General features: G+C 38.4%; 1 protein-coding gene across 2 annotated transcripts in view; it reads left to right on the plus strand.

Annotated features, from left to right (window-relative positions):
- Positions 1–19,257, plus strand: part of NCBP1 (nuclear cap binding protein subunit 1) — a 38,487-nt gene that overhangs the window by 16,434 nt on the left and 2,796 nt on the right. For both annotated transcript variants that reach the window (XM_047700279.1, XM_047700280.1), the window contains 12 exons: positions 2,403–2,500; positions 3,241–3,304; positions 4,922–5,032; positions 5,831–5,895; positions 7,342–7,404; positions 7,680–7,754; positions 9,896–9,999; positions 11,999–12,121; positions 13,307–13,409; positions 14,224–14,317; positions 15,044–15,147; positions 16,859–16,973. In XM_047700279.1, coding sequence (XP_047556235.1) covers positions 2,403–2,500; positions 3,241–3,304; positions 4,922–5,032; positions 5,831–5,895; positions 7,342–7,404; positions 7,680–7,754; positions 9,896–9,999; positions 11,999–12,121; positions 13,307–13,409; positions 14,224–14,317; positions 15,044–15,147; positions 16,859–16,973 — 1,119 coding nt within the window. The remainder of the gene's footprint in view (positions 1–2,402; positions 2,501–3,240; positions 3,305–4,921; positions 5,033–5,830; positions 5,896–7,341; positions 7,405–7,679; positions 7,755–9,895; positions 10,000–11,998; positions 12,122–13,306; positions 13,410–14,223; positions 14,318–15,043; positions 15,148–16,858; positions 16,974–19,257) is intronic.

Raw genomic sequence — 19,257 nt, forward strand, 5'->3', positions numbered from 1 at the left:
GCTGTTTTTTGGTTTCTTAAGATTTTATCCATTTGAGAGAGAAAGCATGAGCCAGGGGTGTGGGGGTAGGGGCAGAGGGAGAGGGAGAAGCAGGCTTCCCACTGAGCAGGGAGCCTGATGCCAGGCTCGGTCCTAGGACTTCAGGATCACCACCTGAGCCAAAGGCAGACTCAACTGACTGAGCCACCCAGGCGCCCCCCCCCCAGAAATACCCAGGTTTTGAGATTATCCATCTCTCTCTAACTCTCACAGCTTGTCTTATTATTTGTACTATGTAACTGTTTTTTTAAAATATTATGAAATATTTTTAGGGGTCCTGGGTGGCTCAGTCATTTAAGCATCCGACTCTTGATTTCAGGCTTAGCTCGCGATCTCAGGGTTCTGGGATGGAGCCCCATGAGGCTCTATGCTGAGCATGGAGTCTGCTTGGGATTCTCTCTCTCTCCCCCTCTGCCCCTCCCTCTCCCCCACATTCACTCATTCTCTCAAGTAAATAAATCTTAAAATATTTTAGAAATATTTTTAATTTAAAAACCTCAAAGATGAGTATAAGCTGACTATAGTTTTTAAATATACATATTCTTTATTATGAAGCCAAGTTGTTAACAGCTATGACACTTCACCAATTAAGAAAATGTATGATTTTGATATTAACTTTTGGTATAAAATTTCACATTTTCACATTTTATTTTATATTTTCACATTTATATGTATTTTTTTACTTATTTTATTATAATATTATATTTATTTTTATTATTTTATTATTTATTTATTTTTATTATATTTATATTTTCACATTTTATTTTATATCTTTGCATTTGAATGACTGTCTTAACTTGAACATCCCAGCAGCAAGCATGGGGAAGACTGGATCAGTTCTGGCTAAAGTACCGTACCCATTGCTTAGTACATCCTAGTCAGCAGAGAGTAGGGTTTCTCAGCCTTGGCACAGTTGACGTTTTGGGCTGGAGAATTCTTTGTGGTGGGGGCTGTCCAGTGACTGTAGGATGCTTAGCAGCACCCCTGGCCTCTACCAGCGGCCTGTAGAGGGAAAATGTCAGGTGTGACAACCACAACTCTCCAGAGATTTCCAGGTGATCCCTGAGGGCAAAATTATTCCGTTTTGAGAACCAGTATTGCCACCTGAGATCAAACTTGGCATTTTCTTTCTCCTGTTTTCTCTTTTCTGTTCTACCGTAAATTGCTTTTGGGCAGTGAAAATTTAGTATATGTATAACTGGTCTCAGAGTAAAACACTGTCAGATAATCAGTTGTATTTACAGAATTATCAGTTTGCTACCCACTTTACTGCATATATAGTGAAATGCTTTTAGTCGACATTATGTAATGGTCTAATAGGGATATCTAATTGGAATCTAATATACATTTAAGATGGCTAGAATCTTTGTAGTTAGGCACTTGTTTGTACAAGAGAAACTAGAATAGAATCTCAAAATGTTTTTCTCTTAATTGATGTTGCTTGTGTATTTCTACTTAATTTTTAAGTAACGTATACTTAATTGGTATTGCCTCTCTAATGTGGCCATATTCCTTTGCCAGAAGAGCATAAACATATAAAAGATTTGTTCCCCTAAAAATGAAAAGGATTTGGTTCTTTTGTTTTGGTCTTTGAAAAAAAAGTTTATTAGAAAAAATTAAAATTAATAGGGATTAAAAATCTACAAGAGTAAATAATAAGTAAAAATAAAACTCTTTGGACCTCTTTGTTATGCATATGCCTTAAAAAAGAATAATAACATGCAGGTAACGTTTTTTAACTATTTTCTTAAACAATATAATATGGCTGTCTTTTTTTTTTTTTTTTTTTTAAGATTTTATGTATTAGAGAGAGAGAAAGCACAAGTCAAGGGGGAAGGGCAGAGGGAGAGGCAGGCTCCCCACTGAGCAGGGAGCTGATGCAAGGCTTGATCCCAGAACCCAGAAATTATGACCTGAGCCAAAGACAGGCGCTTAACTGACTGAGCTACCCCAGGTGCCCTGAGTATGGCTGTTTTTCAATGCAATATATGACTTTTTATGTCTATACAGTAACTGAAATAAAAATTTTTCCTCTTTCCATATTTATTATAGAAGTTAATCTACCTCGTGGTTTAAAAAAAATCAAACCATATAGAGCTAATAATATGAACTCTTTGGTTTAATTGAGATGGATGATGGTGGTATGGTGTCAGGGGCACTAGCAGAAATGCTGGAACTGCCATTCTAATTGTATTTGATAGAAGTGACTATGATGGTGATAGGAGTTTTCACACTTCTGAACTTTTATCTTTAATACCCAGTACAGTTTCTGGATCATAATAAGCTCTCAAATATTTGTTGGATAAATGAAAGGCAGTATCTTTTTCTAGGTTTGTAGTATATACATTTGGTTTTCTTTCCAGGGTCCTGTAATGCCAGGGAGTCATTCAGTTGAAAGATTTGTCATAGAAGAGAATCTTCACTGCATCATTAAGTCCCACTGGAAGGAAAGGAAAACTTGGTAAGATTTCATGGTAACTTTTTGAGTGGAGAAAAAGTAGCAATTTTGATTTGGTAAAATATATGTTAAGAGTGTAAGAAAAACTTCCTCTCTTCTGATGCCCTGTCTTGCTAAATAAGACCAATCTCTAAAGACACTTCTTTGCTTTTCCACGGCCTTTCACACTCAAACAGTATCTCTCTGGCTGCTTCATAACACTGTGGTGCTTTATAGTAATGTGCACATGATGTTGGCTTTTTTTTGTGGATATTTGCCATCTGCTATGGACAGACTAACTGGAATCAACTGGTTTTGGTATGAATGCTATGAGAATAAAAGAATATTAATAGCTTTCAAGCATTTAGATATCACGCTTTGGAAAAGTTTATTTTTAGTGTTTCCTTGAGCCTTGGAAAGTTTTGGTTTAGATTTTAAGGTGGAAAGGAATATAGTATTTGTGGAATGGTCTACCCTATTAACACTTTCAAAGTTAGTAGATTTGAATATACTCCTTTTGATCTTTCAAGGATTTGGGGCTGCATTAAAGAGTTTCCTTGTGATAAAGTAATATGTGCTGTAGTTAAGTGAAGTACGAAATCTAGAGCATTTCAGGAAAGATTTCTTTTCCTTAAATCCAAATGCGCTGCTTTTAGAGTTGCCTATTTGAGATACATTTATATAGAGAGAGAAAGATCTATCTATCTATATATATTTTTTGTATCTTTGTATACTTATTAAACCTCGCTTGCATTTTTTTGTAGCGCTGCACAGCTGGTGAGCTATCCAGGGAAGAACAAGATCCCCTTGAACTACCATATAGTTGAGGTATGCATTCCACATGGAGCATGTTTCTAAATTTCAGAATCTTTCTGCTGATTTTAAAGTGTAAAGGACTCTTGGCTTTTTTTTTTCCTTGCAAGTTGTCAGGTACTGAAAAGTAACACAGGAGCAAGGAAATTGCTGTTAGTTTTGGTGCTCTGTTAGCCATGTTAGTAAAGTAAAAAGAGGTGTTTGAGCCAAATGGAATTTTGTGTTACCCATAAATTACATAGTATGTCTTCATTCATGGATAGTGTAAGTTACCTCCAGTCCTGTCAGTACATTGTGTCCACTTACCAGATGTATAATTGGCTTGAATAGTTTAAAATATTGTATTATTGGGGTGCCTGGGTGGCTCAGTTGGTTAAGCACCTGCCTTATGGCTCACATCATGTTCCCAGAGTCCTGGGATCAAGCCCCACAAGCCCCTGGAATCAAGCCTCCCTGCTGAGCAGGAAGCCTGCTTCTCCCTCTCCCTGTGCCACTCCCCCTGCTTGTGTCCTCTCTCTCTCTCTCTCTCAAATAAATAAAATATTTTTTAAAAATAAATAAAATATTGTATTATTTTAAGTGATTAACTTATCCTTAATTGTGTTTATCTGGCCTGTTATTGCTAGCATACTCTTTACTAGTATATTATTCTCTGTATCACAAGGTAGGAATAAGTATAAATATTTATTCCTAGAAATAAGAAAAGCCCATTGTTTTTGGAAGTGAGAAGAAGAAATGATGCTTTTGACCCCATATTAAGTCATGCAGAAGAAGGGTGATAGTAGTAGTAAAGTTGAACACCTTGTAGAGATTTATGTTCTAAAAAACAGTTTTCACTTGACATATGTGTGACTCAGATTGTTGATTGCGTTATTCCTTTGTGTTAAAATACTCATGAAAGTGAGCATAGTTATGATATATTACAGATTCACTTTTTATTCATAATGCATTTATCCTGTCTTTATACAACTTGAGAGTATGTTTAGACTATGAACCTGACTCATTGACACATCTCTTGAAATGCAAAATATGTCATGTTTTCAAATCTGAAAAACATGTAAAAATTCATCAGAATGAACTACAGAGAGATGGGAGTGAGAAGAAAGAATGCAGACCAGGCTTTAGAATCTAGATAGGTGGTCCATGGATTATATAGGGAGGGTAGAAACAAGTTTCTGAACAATAATCTTGGCAAAGAAATCTTAACTGCCAAAGAGATGGGCGGGTACCAGTTTTTAAGTAGCAGCCTGGAATGTCCTCAGTTCCTATTCTCAAAAATCTAGTGAGAGTTTTTACTCTTCTAGGAATGACACCCTGATGGACCACGTGCCTGAAGCACCTCTGATACTTCCAGAGTTGGAATTTAATTGCACAGTTCTTAGGCAGTATCAAATAAGCATTAATTTTTGCATATTCTTATTTGATTGAGTTACAGAAAGATGAAATTTTCATTACAGTATTCAGTTACAGATCTCCATGTTTTAAAGAGCATAATTTTACAGATTAAAAAGTAATTATTTTTTCAGTATGAATGCCATGGAGTTAGAGTTTACGTTTAGAATATTGAGGTGTTTCTGATGGAAGTACAAAGGTCCTGGTTGAATTGAGTTCTGACTCATGATTCTTTTGTAGGTGATCTTTGCAGAGCTGTTCCAGCTGCCAGCTCCCCCACACATTGATGTGATGTACACTACGCTGCTCATCGAGCTGTGCAAACTGCAGCCCGGCTCTCTTCCCCAAGTTGTATCCTTCCCTTTGCTTTTAAACGTACTCTCTTTGGCCTGGTTTTAAAAGATTATTAAATATTTCTTACTGTGGGTTTAAATCACTTCATGGAAAGTTTGGCCATTTCTTCAAAAGTTAAACATATGTGTAACCATACATTAAACACAATCAAGCCATTCCATTTAGGAATTTACCTAACGGAAATGAAAGCACATTACCCTACATTAATGTTCATAGAAGCATTAATTAATGGGCATTAATGTTCATAGAAACTTTATAATAACCCCAAATGGGACAACCCAAATATCCATCAGTACATGAGTGAATGTACACATTTGTCATATCTACACAATGGAATACTACTTAGGAATAAGAGGAGCAAATTTTTCGTGCAGGCAACAATTTGAATGAATTGCAAAATAAGTATGCTGAATATAAGTTGCCAAACAAATAAGAATTTATACTATATGATTTCATTTATACAAAATTCTAGAAAATGCAAAGTGATCCGGTGACCGCAGACCAATATTTGCTTGCAGACACAGGGGAGGAGGGGAAGAAAGGACTACAAAGGAGCATGGGGAGAGTTTAGAGGAGAAGTGATGGAAATATTCACTGTGTTTATTTCATGGGTGTATGCAGTTCCGATTTATTGTACATCATTGGTAACTCAGAGATGTTTTTAAAAAAATCAATTATACGAAAAGATGCTCAGCATTATTAGTCATTATACAGACTTCTAAGAAATCTTTTTTTTAATCACAACTTATTTTGAAAGAGGATGGAGAGTAGTTTTCCTTATCCTCAAATTCACAGCTTGCACAGGCAACTGAAATGTTATACATGCGTTTGGACACGATGAACACTACATGTGTGGACAGGTACAGTAACTGCCTTATTTCCTATACTGATGGGTAGCAGCTTCTACTCCCTGTACGGTATAAAAATTTTGGTCAGTAAAACATTTGCCTTTTTAGAAGTTTCTTTCTTGCCTCCCCCAAATAATCCTCTGTATCATAATAAAACTCATAATGTAACATTATGCTTTCTAGTACAGCTTTCAGTATGAAATGATGGCCATGCTGAGGTTTTCTTTAATTTCATTCATTGTTTACTTGTTTGGTGCTTTGGTATAATTACACTTTTTCCTTTGTAATTGGACATGTAAGCTTTTAATGGGCTTTATATTAACTATCACCTATGCAGAAGCAGAATCTAATACTGTATATTTGTTATGTATAAATATGTATCTATTTTTGTTTATAGATAGTGTCTGCTTCTAAAATAATTAGCTTCTGCATAACTATACCTTGAAGACTCAGTTTATACAAAAGACCATATTGGATTGTTAGAGGAGTAGTAATCGCATGCCCACTGTCTTTTGGGGGAGGCCTGTATACCACCTTTATCACCTGGTGTTCTTTCTTACCTCTGTCAGTTTCCCAGATCAGATCAGGACAGGTCCTGAACATTTCCCAGTCACCATGATCTTTCATGTCCATTGTTCAGATTGCATATCTGAACTTATCAGTAAGCACTGTTGTATGTCACACCTATTATCCTGAGTAATTTCAGTGATTGCAATTACAGATCTGTAAGGGACATGCCTTAAGAAAGCGTCTTCTGATTTTTTTCTCCCAATCTAATTAATAAAACTAGGAGTTGTGTTGGATATCACATTTATGCCATTTGAAATTCAGCAGATACATATTTGGCTCTTAAAATTTCACAGCATTATACTGTGTATACTAAGTATACTAGTATACTAAGGTGATTTCTGTCTAGTTAGATCAGTATTTTTATTGTGTCCACACAATTTTGTTTGTGGTAAAAAAGGGTATAATGTGATGAGAGACTACACTTTGGCTCTGCCACTTGTAAAATGTTTTATGTGCAATTCCTTTCATCTTTTTTCTTTTGCCTCTGTTTCATTATCAGTGAAATGGGGGGAAATAGCACATTACTTGAAAGTTATTGCGAGTTTCAAATATATATAGATAGGTAGATAGATAGACACATACACACACGTGTATATATAGTGCCTGGCACAAAACAGGTACTCATATCTGTTATTTGCTTTAAAAGGATAGTACTATTACAAGGAGTGAAACAGGGGACTGTTATTTTGGGGAGAAGATGAATTCTAGGATTTATAGAGAAAAGGCTAAGTGACAGCAGAAGATACAGCTTTGGTAGGGACATACGCTTTTCATTTAACCCTATAAAGTAGGGTTTTATTTGTCTGAAGGATTATATAAGTTCCTGTTACAAACTGCAACCATTCATCCTTTTCTTTCTCCCCACCCCCTGCCCACTTCTCTCTATAGGTTTATTAATTGGTTTTCCCATCATCTAAGTAACTTCCAGTTCCGTTGGAGCTGGGAAGATTGGTAAGTGGTGGTATGTTTTATTGTTCTTTTCTCTGCAGTCTGTCATAATAAAAAAAAACTTAATATTTAAAGCTATAACATAAAAGCAATCTCCTACATAGTCTGAAATAATTATTTCTGTTATACGTGTGTGTGTGTGTGTGTGTGTGTGTGTGTGTGTGTGTGTGTATAAATGAAAGAATGTAGGTACAAGGAAATTCATTATGGCTAAGTACACATTAGGTGTAAGTGCAGATTGTGTGTAATAGCTTATAAAACTACCATTTTCTCATTAGGTCAGATTGTCTTACTCAAGATCCTGAAAGTCCCAAACCAAAGTTTGTAAGAGAAGTTCTAGAAAAATGTATGAGGTAAGGTATTTGTGTTTTCTCCTTAACTTAGTTCTCCTAATTTCTATGGCAGAGGTGGGGAGTGTCTCTTCTTTGCATGTGTGATGTATGACCAGAATATCATTTTTTGAATCCAAGTACCTGCCTCTCTTCCCTTTCAGTTTTTAGTGAAGATTCAGGCTAAAAAAAATTAAGCAGCCATGCCATCTGGATTGTATGTGAATTAGGCCAATATTTTTTTTGTCAAATGTACTTTGAAATAATTTCATATTTTAGGAAAGTTGCCAAAATAGTGCAAAGAACATTGTACCCTGTTCATTTAGAGTGCCTAGTTGTTAACACTTCACACTTGTTCACATGTTCACTTCTTTTTCCCTGCTCTGTGTGTATACACTCATCACATTGGTCTTTTTCTGAACCTTCTGAAGACAAGCTGCAGAAGTGATGGCCCTTCACCCTTTAAGAATCCATTTTATCTTTCCCCAAAATAAAGACGCTTCTAAATGACCAGCATGCAGTCCTCCAGATTAGGAAACCGGCTGTAGTGTAGGAATACGGCCACCCAGCCCACAGACCAAACCTTGCCAACCCATCGCCATAATGTCTTTGCCTTTACAGGGCCAGAATCCCATCAGGAACACATGGGTAGCATTTAGTTGTCATTCCCTTCATGTTCCTCACTTGACCAGTTGCTCTTTCCTGTCTTTCATGTTTTAAAGAATCTAGGAATTTCTTTCTTGAGTTGCCCTCACGTGTGTTCCTAACCAGACTCAGGACTTGCATCGTTGGTAGTGTTCCTCGTGCATCACATTGGGAGGCACATGAGCCCCACCCCTGGAAATGTTAACCTTGGGCACTGGTCATGTCAGTGGCTGCCATGCTTCTCCACCTTAAATTCACTATTATTCCCTTTGTGATTAATATTTTGTGGGAGATATCCTGAGATCATACTCCTATTCTGTTTTGCATCAGATGTCTACTGACAGCTACTTCTATCTGCCACCACTGTGATGACTGCCAAGTAATGATTCTTTTTCCATTTTTTCCCTACATTTATTAGTTGGTATTCTCCTGTAAGAAGGCACTATCCTTTTTCACCCATTTATTTATTTAGTCCTGTGTTTATAAATCTAGTAGGGACTAACAGATTTCTGTTTCCTTCAATGAGTTATAATCTCTTGCTGTCATTAATAATTTTGATGCCTAAATTGCCCCCAGTTTGTTTACTGCGGAGTCTCTTGTGCCTCCTGTGTCCTTTTTTTTCCCTCTTAATGTCCCCCTCCATTCATTAAGCATTTCCTTATTTTTGGCATAAGCTGTACCAGGCTCAACTTGTGTTTCCTTACCCCTCCCCTGGAATCATCTAGTCACACAGCCCAAGTTTTTTGTTTCTGTTTTTGATTTTTTTTTAATTTTATTTATTTGAGAGAGAGCACGCGCATGCACGCATGAGCACGCACAAGCAAGGGGGAGGGGCAGAGGGAGCGGGACAAGCAGACTCGACCCCAACATAGGGCTCAATCCCAGGACCCTAAGCTCATGACCTAAGGCAAAATCAAGAGTCTGACACTCAACCAACCGAGGTACCCAGGCACCCCTCATGGAGCCCAGGTTCCTAATAGTGAAGTATAGTATTTAGGAACCAAGATCTGGACACTTACTGTGCTCATTGCTCTTGGGATGGACAAAGATAGTATATACATTTATGCACACACACACACACAACTTTTTATATCAACCAAGGTGTGTGTATCCCTCCGACTCTACTTCATTTTTTCTAGCCTTCCCCTTGCCATGATTTCTAAATACCTTCTCAGGCAGTAGAAAACTTGGCTCCCATTAGCCTTGATATACATTTATTTGCTACAGTATAATCAGTGTCTCCATCATGGAGACTATCCTCTGCCCCACCCTACCCCAGTACCACTCCATTTCCTTGGTCACCAGGCTTCCCCTCATTGTGAACCAGTAGGTTTTGAAGAAGGCCTGAGTTTCAGTATGCTGTCGTAGACAAAAGCTTAAAGGACTTGTTTTCCCCTTTGGCTTCTTGGCTGTCAGCTACGTCCAGGGTGTTGGAGATGGGACTTTTCTTGGTAAATTGTAGGTTACCAAGTAATGGAACTGATGAACAGTATTTTCTGAGGCTCTTATTTGTATTATAGGTTGTCTTATCATCAGCGTATATTAGATATTGTTCCTCCTACCTTCTCAGCTCTATGTCCTGCAAACCCAACCTGCATTTACAAGTACGGAGATGAAAGTAGCAGTAAGTAATAGAATATAATTCATCCTGTTGTCTTTTAAAAGTACTGATACCAATATTCTCTGAAGTCAGTTATTTAAGGTGGAAAAAGTGAACTTTCTCTTTTCTTGGGTTTATATTTTGTCTGTTTGAAATACTAGTCGCTATTATTTTGTTTGCCCTGTCATCATTTTAAAGATTCATGGTTTACTTATTGGCTTGTAAGTTTTTTTCCTTAATATTTTTTATAATGTTATATCCATGAGATTATCTTAAATATGCTGCTAAGTATAGCAAGTTGAATGTAGAGCCAGAACTTATTAAAATGAGTGGATCTGTCACGGTGGTAGAGATTATCTGAATTGATTAGCATGTGGTACCCGTTCAGGTGTGGGAACATAGGTGCACATTGACTGTATTTTGACCAGCAATATGCCTCTAGAAGTCAATTCTTAAATACGGTTTTCTTACTTTTTGGTTACCTCAAGTCTGAGATTTTGCTGTGAGTCAGAGGGCCTATACTGTGATATGCCATTTTGTGCCTTATGCTTAAGGAAGGTAAGGTGTGCATTGGTGATCGCTGGTAGAGAGTTGGGTGCAGCGGTTTCCACAGTAGTCTTCGCAGATGGCACTGCATATGGCTCCTCCGTGAGCCTCCCACTTCACGGTGTGTGGCAGTTCCTACATCTTGAAACTCACTCCCCTCCCTTGCCTTCTCCTGGCCCCTGGTTCTCCACCTCCACCTCACACTACACCTGTTTTCCTTAAAGTGAACTCCGTTGGTCCCAATGCTGAGTACATTTCCCTCACCACTATCCCACTTAATCCTTGAGGCAGCTCTGAGAATTAGTGTGTTTATTATACCAATTTTACAATGAAGAATCTCTTCAAAGAGGTGAAGCCAGAGTGAAATGGCTTCTGAGTGGTAGAGCCCCAGCTCACATACATCCCTCCTTTCACTCTTCCCGCTGTGCTTTCCTGCAAGAGCAAAGTTGATGCGGCAGCACGCGCATGTGCGGAGTTCTGAGTTCTGCCTTATACTGGCCCAGAGAACCATAAGGTAGTCTTTGATAGCAAGAGCTCAAACTTCCGTTGAATGTTGAGCTTTCTTTTTTCCCCATAGAAGCAGCTAAGCCTAATAGTTAAAGCCCTCCTAACAGTTGTCTCTACTGTGTCATTTGTCACTTCTTCCCAAGAGGACCCCTGCTCCAGCCAGGCCACTTCCTCTTTTATTTATTCTGGCCTCATGGTTCTCAGTTATGCCTTTATTTGTGCCATTAACCTCAGTCTGGAAAGCCCTTTCTCTCTTTAGTTCCTGTATTCTCTCTAGGGTCTGGCCCAGGCTCCTCTCCAATGAATACTAACCTTTAGCAAGCCAGTTTTGTGTTGCTATGGCTACTTTTTTTGTGACTGCCTTGGTGGTTCTCCAATACAATGTAGACCTTTAGTGACGGGATTTTCTGTTTCTCCACTTATTTTCTCTCCCACTTCCAAAGAAAAGCTACACAGCACATGTGACCTATTGTAACTGACTTCAAAATGCTTAGCAACTCCTGTTCTATGTCAGGATTATCATTTTATTTGTTACCCCTTTGTCTGCCTTATGTTAAGATTTGCAGTTGCCCTGGGGATGCCATACAGTATATATTAGTGCAAATTTTATACAGTTAAGGACTCGGCAGATAACTAATAGTATTAAATACATGGAGTCACAGCCTATGAGCATCTGGCTTATACAGATGCAAGTGTATGGCCTCAGAAAAGACAAAGGCCAAAAACCTATCAAACTGACGGCCTTCCCCTGTTCAGACTCAAACTTATTTGTCACTGTCTTAGGGAAAAGGAGGAAGAAGGGGCACTGACCAAAATGAAAGAAATACATCAAGTCTCAGCTGTTTGGCTTAATAAAAGCCTAGGGATTTGAGGACTGTCAAAGGACAGCCATTGAAGTTTCTTAGTTATTTAACTATTTACAAGAACAGTCTTAAAACTTGATCTACCCTCTTTCCCATTCTGTGCTTAGATTCTCTTCCTGGACACTCAGTTGCCCTCTGTTTAGCTGTTGCCTTTAAAAGTAAAGCAACCAATGATGAAATCTTCAGCATTCTGAAAGATGTGCCAAATCCTAACCAGGAGGATGATGACGGTAAGAGGACTGAGTATTTCTTCAGGAGCGCTGTGCCCAGGCCGGCTCACGGCATAGAGAGAAGGCAGAATGTGAGCTCCTCTGAAATCTCAACAGCTGCTCCTAACCTAAGGCCTGCTTGGTGTCCGCGGTTCCTAGACCCCAGCTACTTTCTCCCTTATGTAAAGTGAGACCTCGCTTCCCTAGGATAGCTGATGTTCAGTTTAGAAACTAAACACAACATAAAGTATGCTATTACCATTTAGAAATTTTTAAACATTTCCCGTTTTCACTTTAGAGAGGTTCCTGAATGGGAGGACTTGGTGAATTATAAAGTTGACATTTTCACCAGTTTTTAAACAATTATAACAAGAATGTTTAACACATACTGAGGATGTACCATGTAATTCCAACCCGAACCCTAGGTTTTTCTCTGGGCAAGAGTGGCAAAATAGGCAAAATGATTTGTAAGTTTACCTGAATCAGTAAATGAACACGTCAAAAAATGATGAGAGGGACTTGCCTTATCATTTATTAAGAGATACCGTGAAAACTGCAGTAGCTGGAATAATGTGAACCTGGCACGAGAAGAGACAAATCAGTGAAACAGGTAAAAAGCCTCCTGGACAACGAGGCGACTTCTCGGGGAAAATTTTTTGTTAGATTTGTACATAAGGACACATGCATAGTAAATGATTTAATCAGAATAAAACGTGAATGGCCCTTGGGTTACTTACTATTAGGATTTTGTTCGGATTTTTCTAAGAAATTTGTATTATGATAGAAGATATATTTAGAAAGCAGATGTTGAAATGTTGGTCGTAAATTCAGACATTGTCAGACGTCTTAAGACTTAGACTTAACTGTTAAGTGTTTATTGAATTTTTTTATTAATATATCATTTTGCCACCATACAGAAAGATATGAACAAAGTTTATGTTGTATTTGTAAAAGAAATGGATCATATAAAAGAATTAGGGAAACAATCCCAAAAAACTAAGAATTAAGATTATGCTTAGTTTTCTATTTCGAGTATTTGAAATCAGCAGTGGTCTTTTATTGCTCCATCGGTGTGCAGAGAAATGACTGACGCGTCTGACTTGATGCCTGAATGTGAGCATGCCATCCGTCTAGCACTCTAGGTGGTAGACCAAGGACTTGCTATACTTAAATTTTCTAGCTTTCTTACTGTGGAATATTTTTCAGATGAAGGATTCAGCTTTAACCCTTTGAAAATCGAGGTCTTTGTACAGACTCTGCTACACTTGGCAGCCAAATCATTCAGCCACTCGTTTAGTGCTCTTGCAAAGTAAGTGCAACAAGAACACGTACTCTATTTTGAGGGTTCGGAATGTTGCTTGGTGTATACCAGTGGTATAGTAATTTTTAGCTGAAATTGTTGAACATGAAGATCTTAATAGTATCGTCATATACTTTAATACAGCGGTTCCGGCTTGTAGTACTAACATCCTGTTTGGCTCCTGTCGGTCCGTATGGACAATTTGCCATATACATGGCAGGTACCTATTTTCAGGTAGACTTCTAGAGAAACTAGTGAGAAACCTGAGTCCATAGGACAATCCTATATATCGTCAAGCAGCTCCCATCCTGTCCAAACATCTTCCTAGAGGAAAGTGAGCAGAAATAGAGCCAGCTACATTTTGGGGAGTGACCCAAAGGTTGGTACTGAAGACAGAGCTTTCTAACTCCTCAGACAATGCAGAAGCAGGAAGAGCCTACAGATACTCCTCCAGCTGAGCAGAGAAACTGGGCTGCTCAGCCATCTCAGCTTCGAGTCTATTGCAGGGTTCCCACAGAAAGTGCAGGCAGGATACTTCGCCTGTGTTTGGAGACGGTTCATTAGCCCTCACCTAGTCTTAGATACACAGTTAACTATAGTCCTAGGCTAACAGTGGTGTATTGAAAACCTAAGATTTGTGGCAAATTCCATGCAAACCATAAATTCCTAATCATACCCTTTATTTCCTTAATGGTTAACATTCAGTTATTTTGTATTTATGTATTACACTGTAAATTGAGTAGCATCAAAAAAGCTTTGAAAAACTTAAAATCCTTAATGAATAAGTTTTTATGTGGTATTTTTTTACCCCCACTGTCAAAAGGTTTCATGAAGTCTTCAAAACCCTAGCTGAGAGTGATGAAGGAAAGTTACATGTTCTGAGAGTTATGTTTGAGGTCTGGAGGAACCATCCACAGGTAAAAATTCTAATTAGACATGTTGAGGCTCTGATTGTATAGGTATAAAAATAAGGCAATTAATACCATTGTTTTAGAACATGAAATTTGAGTCTGTTTTTTTAAGGCTGTAGAAATCATGGTATTTGATTCATTCATTAAAGAGCAAGTATATGATTTGGTTTTAGACTATAATATGTCAACACATTTTTTAAATATGTTGTAGTATGTACATGTAGTAAATATGTAGTAAGAATGCTTGTTGTTTAGAAGAGTCTACCACTTGGGTAAGGAAATAGTTGTCAAGTCTACCCAATTTCTACAGAGAAGCTCCGGATTTCTCAAAACTCAAGTTACTGTTTTCATACTGTAGGTTTTAAAGAAGCATTAAAATAAATGGAATATATTAACACTTTTTTTATAATAAAACATCCCTAGATTTTTTAATTTAAGGATTCAGCTGAGTTTATATATTTTGGTATTCTCTAATATTTTCAAAAAATTTTAGGTGTTACCACTAACAGTTTTTCTTTTTGCTCCATCTTTATTGGCATTATAGTTCTCTTGCTGTCTTAGAGTAAGTACCAGAGCCAAGCAGAATGCAGAATAAAGCTTAAGACCTAATGATCAAACTGATCTGATCCATAACCGCTGAAAATGAATTTCAGACTTTCTATTTTGGTTTTGTAGCATGGGTGGGATTCCATCTAAGTGTGATTTACCCTAGTAGCTGTTTAATCATTGTAGATGATTGCTGTACTAGTAGATAAGATGATCCGTACACAGATTGTTGACTGTGCTGCAGTGGCAAATTGGATCTTCTCTTCAGAACTATCTCGAGACTTTACTAGGTAAGTGTGGATTATTTTACAAAGTTTGTATTCTTTAAGAATTGACTTATATTTGGTCTCATACATGAGCTCCAAATTCTGGCTCAGACATCATTAATGTACCGACGGTCCGATCTGGTAGGACTGGACTTGGCAGAAGATTCCTGGACAGTTTTGCAGTGTCTCTTAAGGACACACATGTAAATCGAATCAGGAGAAGTCTGATGGGCACCTGAGTGCCCGTGGGGAAGGTAGGGTGTCTCACCTCAGTCACAAAAAACCTAGGTTTAATGCAGAAGATTCATTCTAGGCCCGTTTGCCCTACAGGAAGAGACTTTTCATTAAGCTTGGTTCTTACTCATGAGGTGAGTTCATAGGCTTTCGAACTGATTGGGACTGGAACAGTAGTTGTCTCAAAACAGTAAATAAAGGAATAGTGCTTATAAAGATCAAAAAATCCGCACAGCCTTTATCCTCTTCATTGTATTTGGTATTGCAGAGGACACTGGTCTGAAATGAACTTGTTAGGGTGGAAGGGTTTGATCTAAAGTTACCGTATCAGCCAGGTTGGCATTCATAAACGAAGACAATGACGTTTCTCGTATTTGATCGCCCAGGTTATTTGGTAGCCATTATCCTCACCCCACACTGTAGAGGGAGTTACAGTATCTATATTGTACAAAACAGGAAAGCGCTGCAGAGTGTTTAAGTAGTTTGTCGGAAGTCACAACTAAGTGCAGAGTCAGAATTCAAACACGGGCATTCTTGAATGGGTAACGGGCTCAAAAGCTCCAGCAGTTCTTAAACCCTAAGCTCAAGGATTCCTAACTCGGCAAAGTATTCCCTGACCACCCCTTCCAGAGCTGATGTATTCTGCTCTTACGCCCTGTCCACTAATGCTCTCGACTGGGTTTGATGACTGGCTGATTTATTATCTTACACTGAAACTATCCTCATCCAAGTCAAAATGTTTAGAGGGAAGTCCTCTTCTGTGCTGTATCTTGGGGTTAGGAAGAACTAGTTCGTAGACAGATATAGTTAAGACATTGCTTCAAAAAATAAACCATTTATGCAACAAACGTTTTAAAGCACCTACAAGGTGACCATGCTTGAGCAGTTTGCGGATACAGAACCGGACACGTAAAATTTATCTCATTCTTGAAAGCCCAGCAGTTGATAGCTGTTGTGAACTAGTAAGTTTCTTAAATGTTCCAGAGAATTGTCTGAATACATGCTATAGTTAAGTAGCTTAAAGCATGTGAAGTGAGCCTCAGATTAGGTTTCCATTTTGAGACAACTCCAATACATAATGTTTAAATTTAGAAGAGAGAAAATTTTGTTTTTAATATATATATATTTATATGTATAAATATATAAAAAATATATATATATTTAAAATATATATATAAATATAAAAAATATATTTTTCTAGTTTGCCATTTCACTTCATTGAGTACATACACATACCTTTTATGCATGTCTAGTAGGGGATGGAAATAAAAATGACAAGGACCCAGTACTGCCTTCAGAAAGCTTACCTGAGTCTAATGGGTAGAGACAGATGTTTGCACAATTTGTAATACAAAAAAATTTTTAAGTATTGCTGGAGAAATAGGACCAATTCTGTCTACTAAGAAGACCTCCAGCATGAGTAGGTTATAAAAGCTGAGAGATCTTATTTTCTCGTAAGTGTACTTGAACATACATTAACTAAACACTATGTTACTTTAAGATTATTTGTTTGGGAAATCTTGCACTCCACGATTCGTAAGATGAACAAACACGTTCTCAAAATCCAGAAAGAGCTGGAAGAGGCGAAAGAGAAACTCGCAAGGCAACACAAACGGGTAAGTTTTTATGTCGATTCGTAAACGGTCAAAGAAAATATGCCAGAAACTCTTAAAAATATTCAAAGTTCATTACCTTGATAGGAACTTCTTTTTTTCTGAGGCCAGATTACGCAGACTGTTGTAGAAGTAGAGGGAGAGTATGGACCTGGGGGTCTGCTGCTCCCTGCTGCTACACTGTGATGAACCTGGAAGGAAGCCACAAACCTTGCCTTTCTCTTGTTCTTTCTGGATCAGTTTGTTTGCCCTTCCCAGAGGGGAAGGCAGAGAAGGAAAGAGGACACTTGCATTTCTCTAATAAGAGTTTCTGGTGCAAGAGGGGACAGAGAGAAGACTGTGTACCTCTTCCCCTGTACTGTGGGGAGGAATGGGCCATCATTCCCCGGTTTATAGAATCCTTCTCATATCCCTAAGTATGGTTCGCCATTTTGGGTGGAAGCAGTGAGCTGCGTTCCACAATTTTACAGAATAGTACTACTAGTATTTTTCCTAACAGTATTTTCCAGTGTTGTCCCAGCATATTTACCAGAGTGGGTGGAAACAAATTTAATGACTTACATGAACATATAGCAGTTTCAAGGGCTAGTCTCCATGCATACATACATACATACATGTATATATCACATATAAATACACACTGACAAACTTAAAATACTGCAAGGTAAATGGTGTCATCCCCATTTTATACATGTCCAAATTGAGGCTCCGAGAACTTAAGTAACTTGCTTAAGCTTGCATGGTTAGTAAATGACACAGCTTAGGATCTGACCCAGGCCTGTCAAGTCTCAGGGCCTTTCCTTCATGTCACACTGTTCTCTAGATCGGTCATGTCCAACACAGTAACTGCTAACTACACGTAACTAAGTTAATTAAAATGAAATGCAATTTAAAATTCTTAAGTCACCCCAATGCCATTTCAAGTGCTCAGTAGTCACGTATGTCTAGTGGCTACTGTGATGGGCAGGACAGACTGATGTAACATTTCCCTCCCTACAGAAAGGTCTACCAGATAGTAGACTTCGAACCTAACCTTAGTGTGCTGTCAGGAAAAAAACCAGCATCTACCCAGTTGCCTACAACATAATAAGGCAGACCCCATAACAGGTGCTACATTAGAAATAAAAGCAGAATTCTATAAAAACAGAGAGGGGCTTTGATAATTTTGCCAAAAAGGGAGAAGACCATCACAGATGGGGCCTTATCAACAGCATGTTATCTAGAAGGAAATAGGCTTTCCAGGGCTGGTGATGCCTGCCTTCTTGCTCAAAGGACCAAAGGACCTTGGTACGTAAGATCCCTGGAGTCAGGTTCTGGCTCAGCCACCTACTAGCTTTGTGACACTGGGAAAGTCATCTAACCGCTAAATTAAAAAGATAATACCTGTGAATGTTCTAAGTTCTTCAGGGTGAGCTGGAAGGGAGTTATTAAAGCTTAACGGGGATGTCTTGAGCATGTCATTGCCAGCAGAATTTTGAACAGTCTGCTTTGAGTTATTATATGTAGTCGGAGCCATTTCTAAATCATTGCAGGGATGAGCAGGTTCTCAAGCTGTACGCAGGCCTGGCGAGCTGTCTCTCTGGGGTTCCTGGTGAAAGGATCATAGAGCAGTGTATGGGACTGGAACGCACAGTTGGTCTTTTCACTGGCCATCGATTTTGTTGAATGAGCAGTGGCAGAGTTAAAAGAATATATTATCTGTCATTATATGCAGGTTCTGTTTTTGCAAACTTGCTAAAATTTGTGCCCTCGAAATCTATACTCATAGTGCTTTCCCAGTCATTCAGACATAGAGCAGTGAAAAATTCATGTTGTCCAGTAGGCTTGTTCTCAGATAAGATCGAACAAGGCAGTACTCTGCCTTTTGTTTCAGGTCTCATGCTGTTTTAAAAAGGTATCCTTTTCAGGGTGTATTTAGTGCCACATCTGAGCTTTTTTGGGTGACTTTACTGTTGAAAATGGCCCTGAAGCATAAGGCTGAAATGCTGTCTGATGTTACTAAGTGCAGGAAGGCTGTCGTGTGTCTGACGGTAAAAGTACACTGGTCAGATGGGCTTCATCTGGCCGGCAGGGACAGTGCTGTTCGCCATGAGCTCAGAGTTCAAAATCAGCATCCTCCTCTTACATCCAGGAAAAGGGAATCCACTGATCTGTCCCTGAGGCTCTTCCATCAAGTGTTCAGGTAACAGCTGTGGTGCTGTGCAAAGCAGCTCAGTTTGTGGATTCATAAGACATTCTTGTGAGGCTGAAAGCCAAAGAGACTTAGGGTCCCATTACTCAGGGTCCG

The sequence above is a fragment of the Lutra lutra genome, chromosome 13 (assembly GCF_902655055.1).
Source record: "Lutra lutra chromosome 13, mLutLut1.2, whole genome shotgun sequence".
Lineage (NCBI taxonomy): Eukaryota > Metazoa > Chordata > Mammalia > Carnivora > Mustelidae > Lutra > Lutra lutra.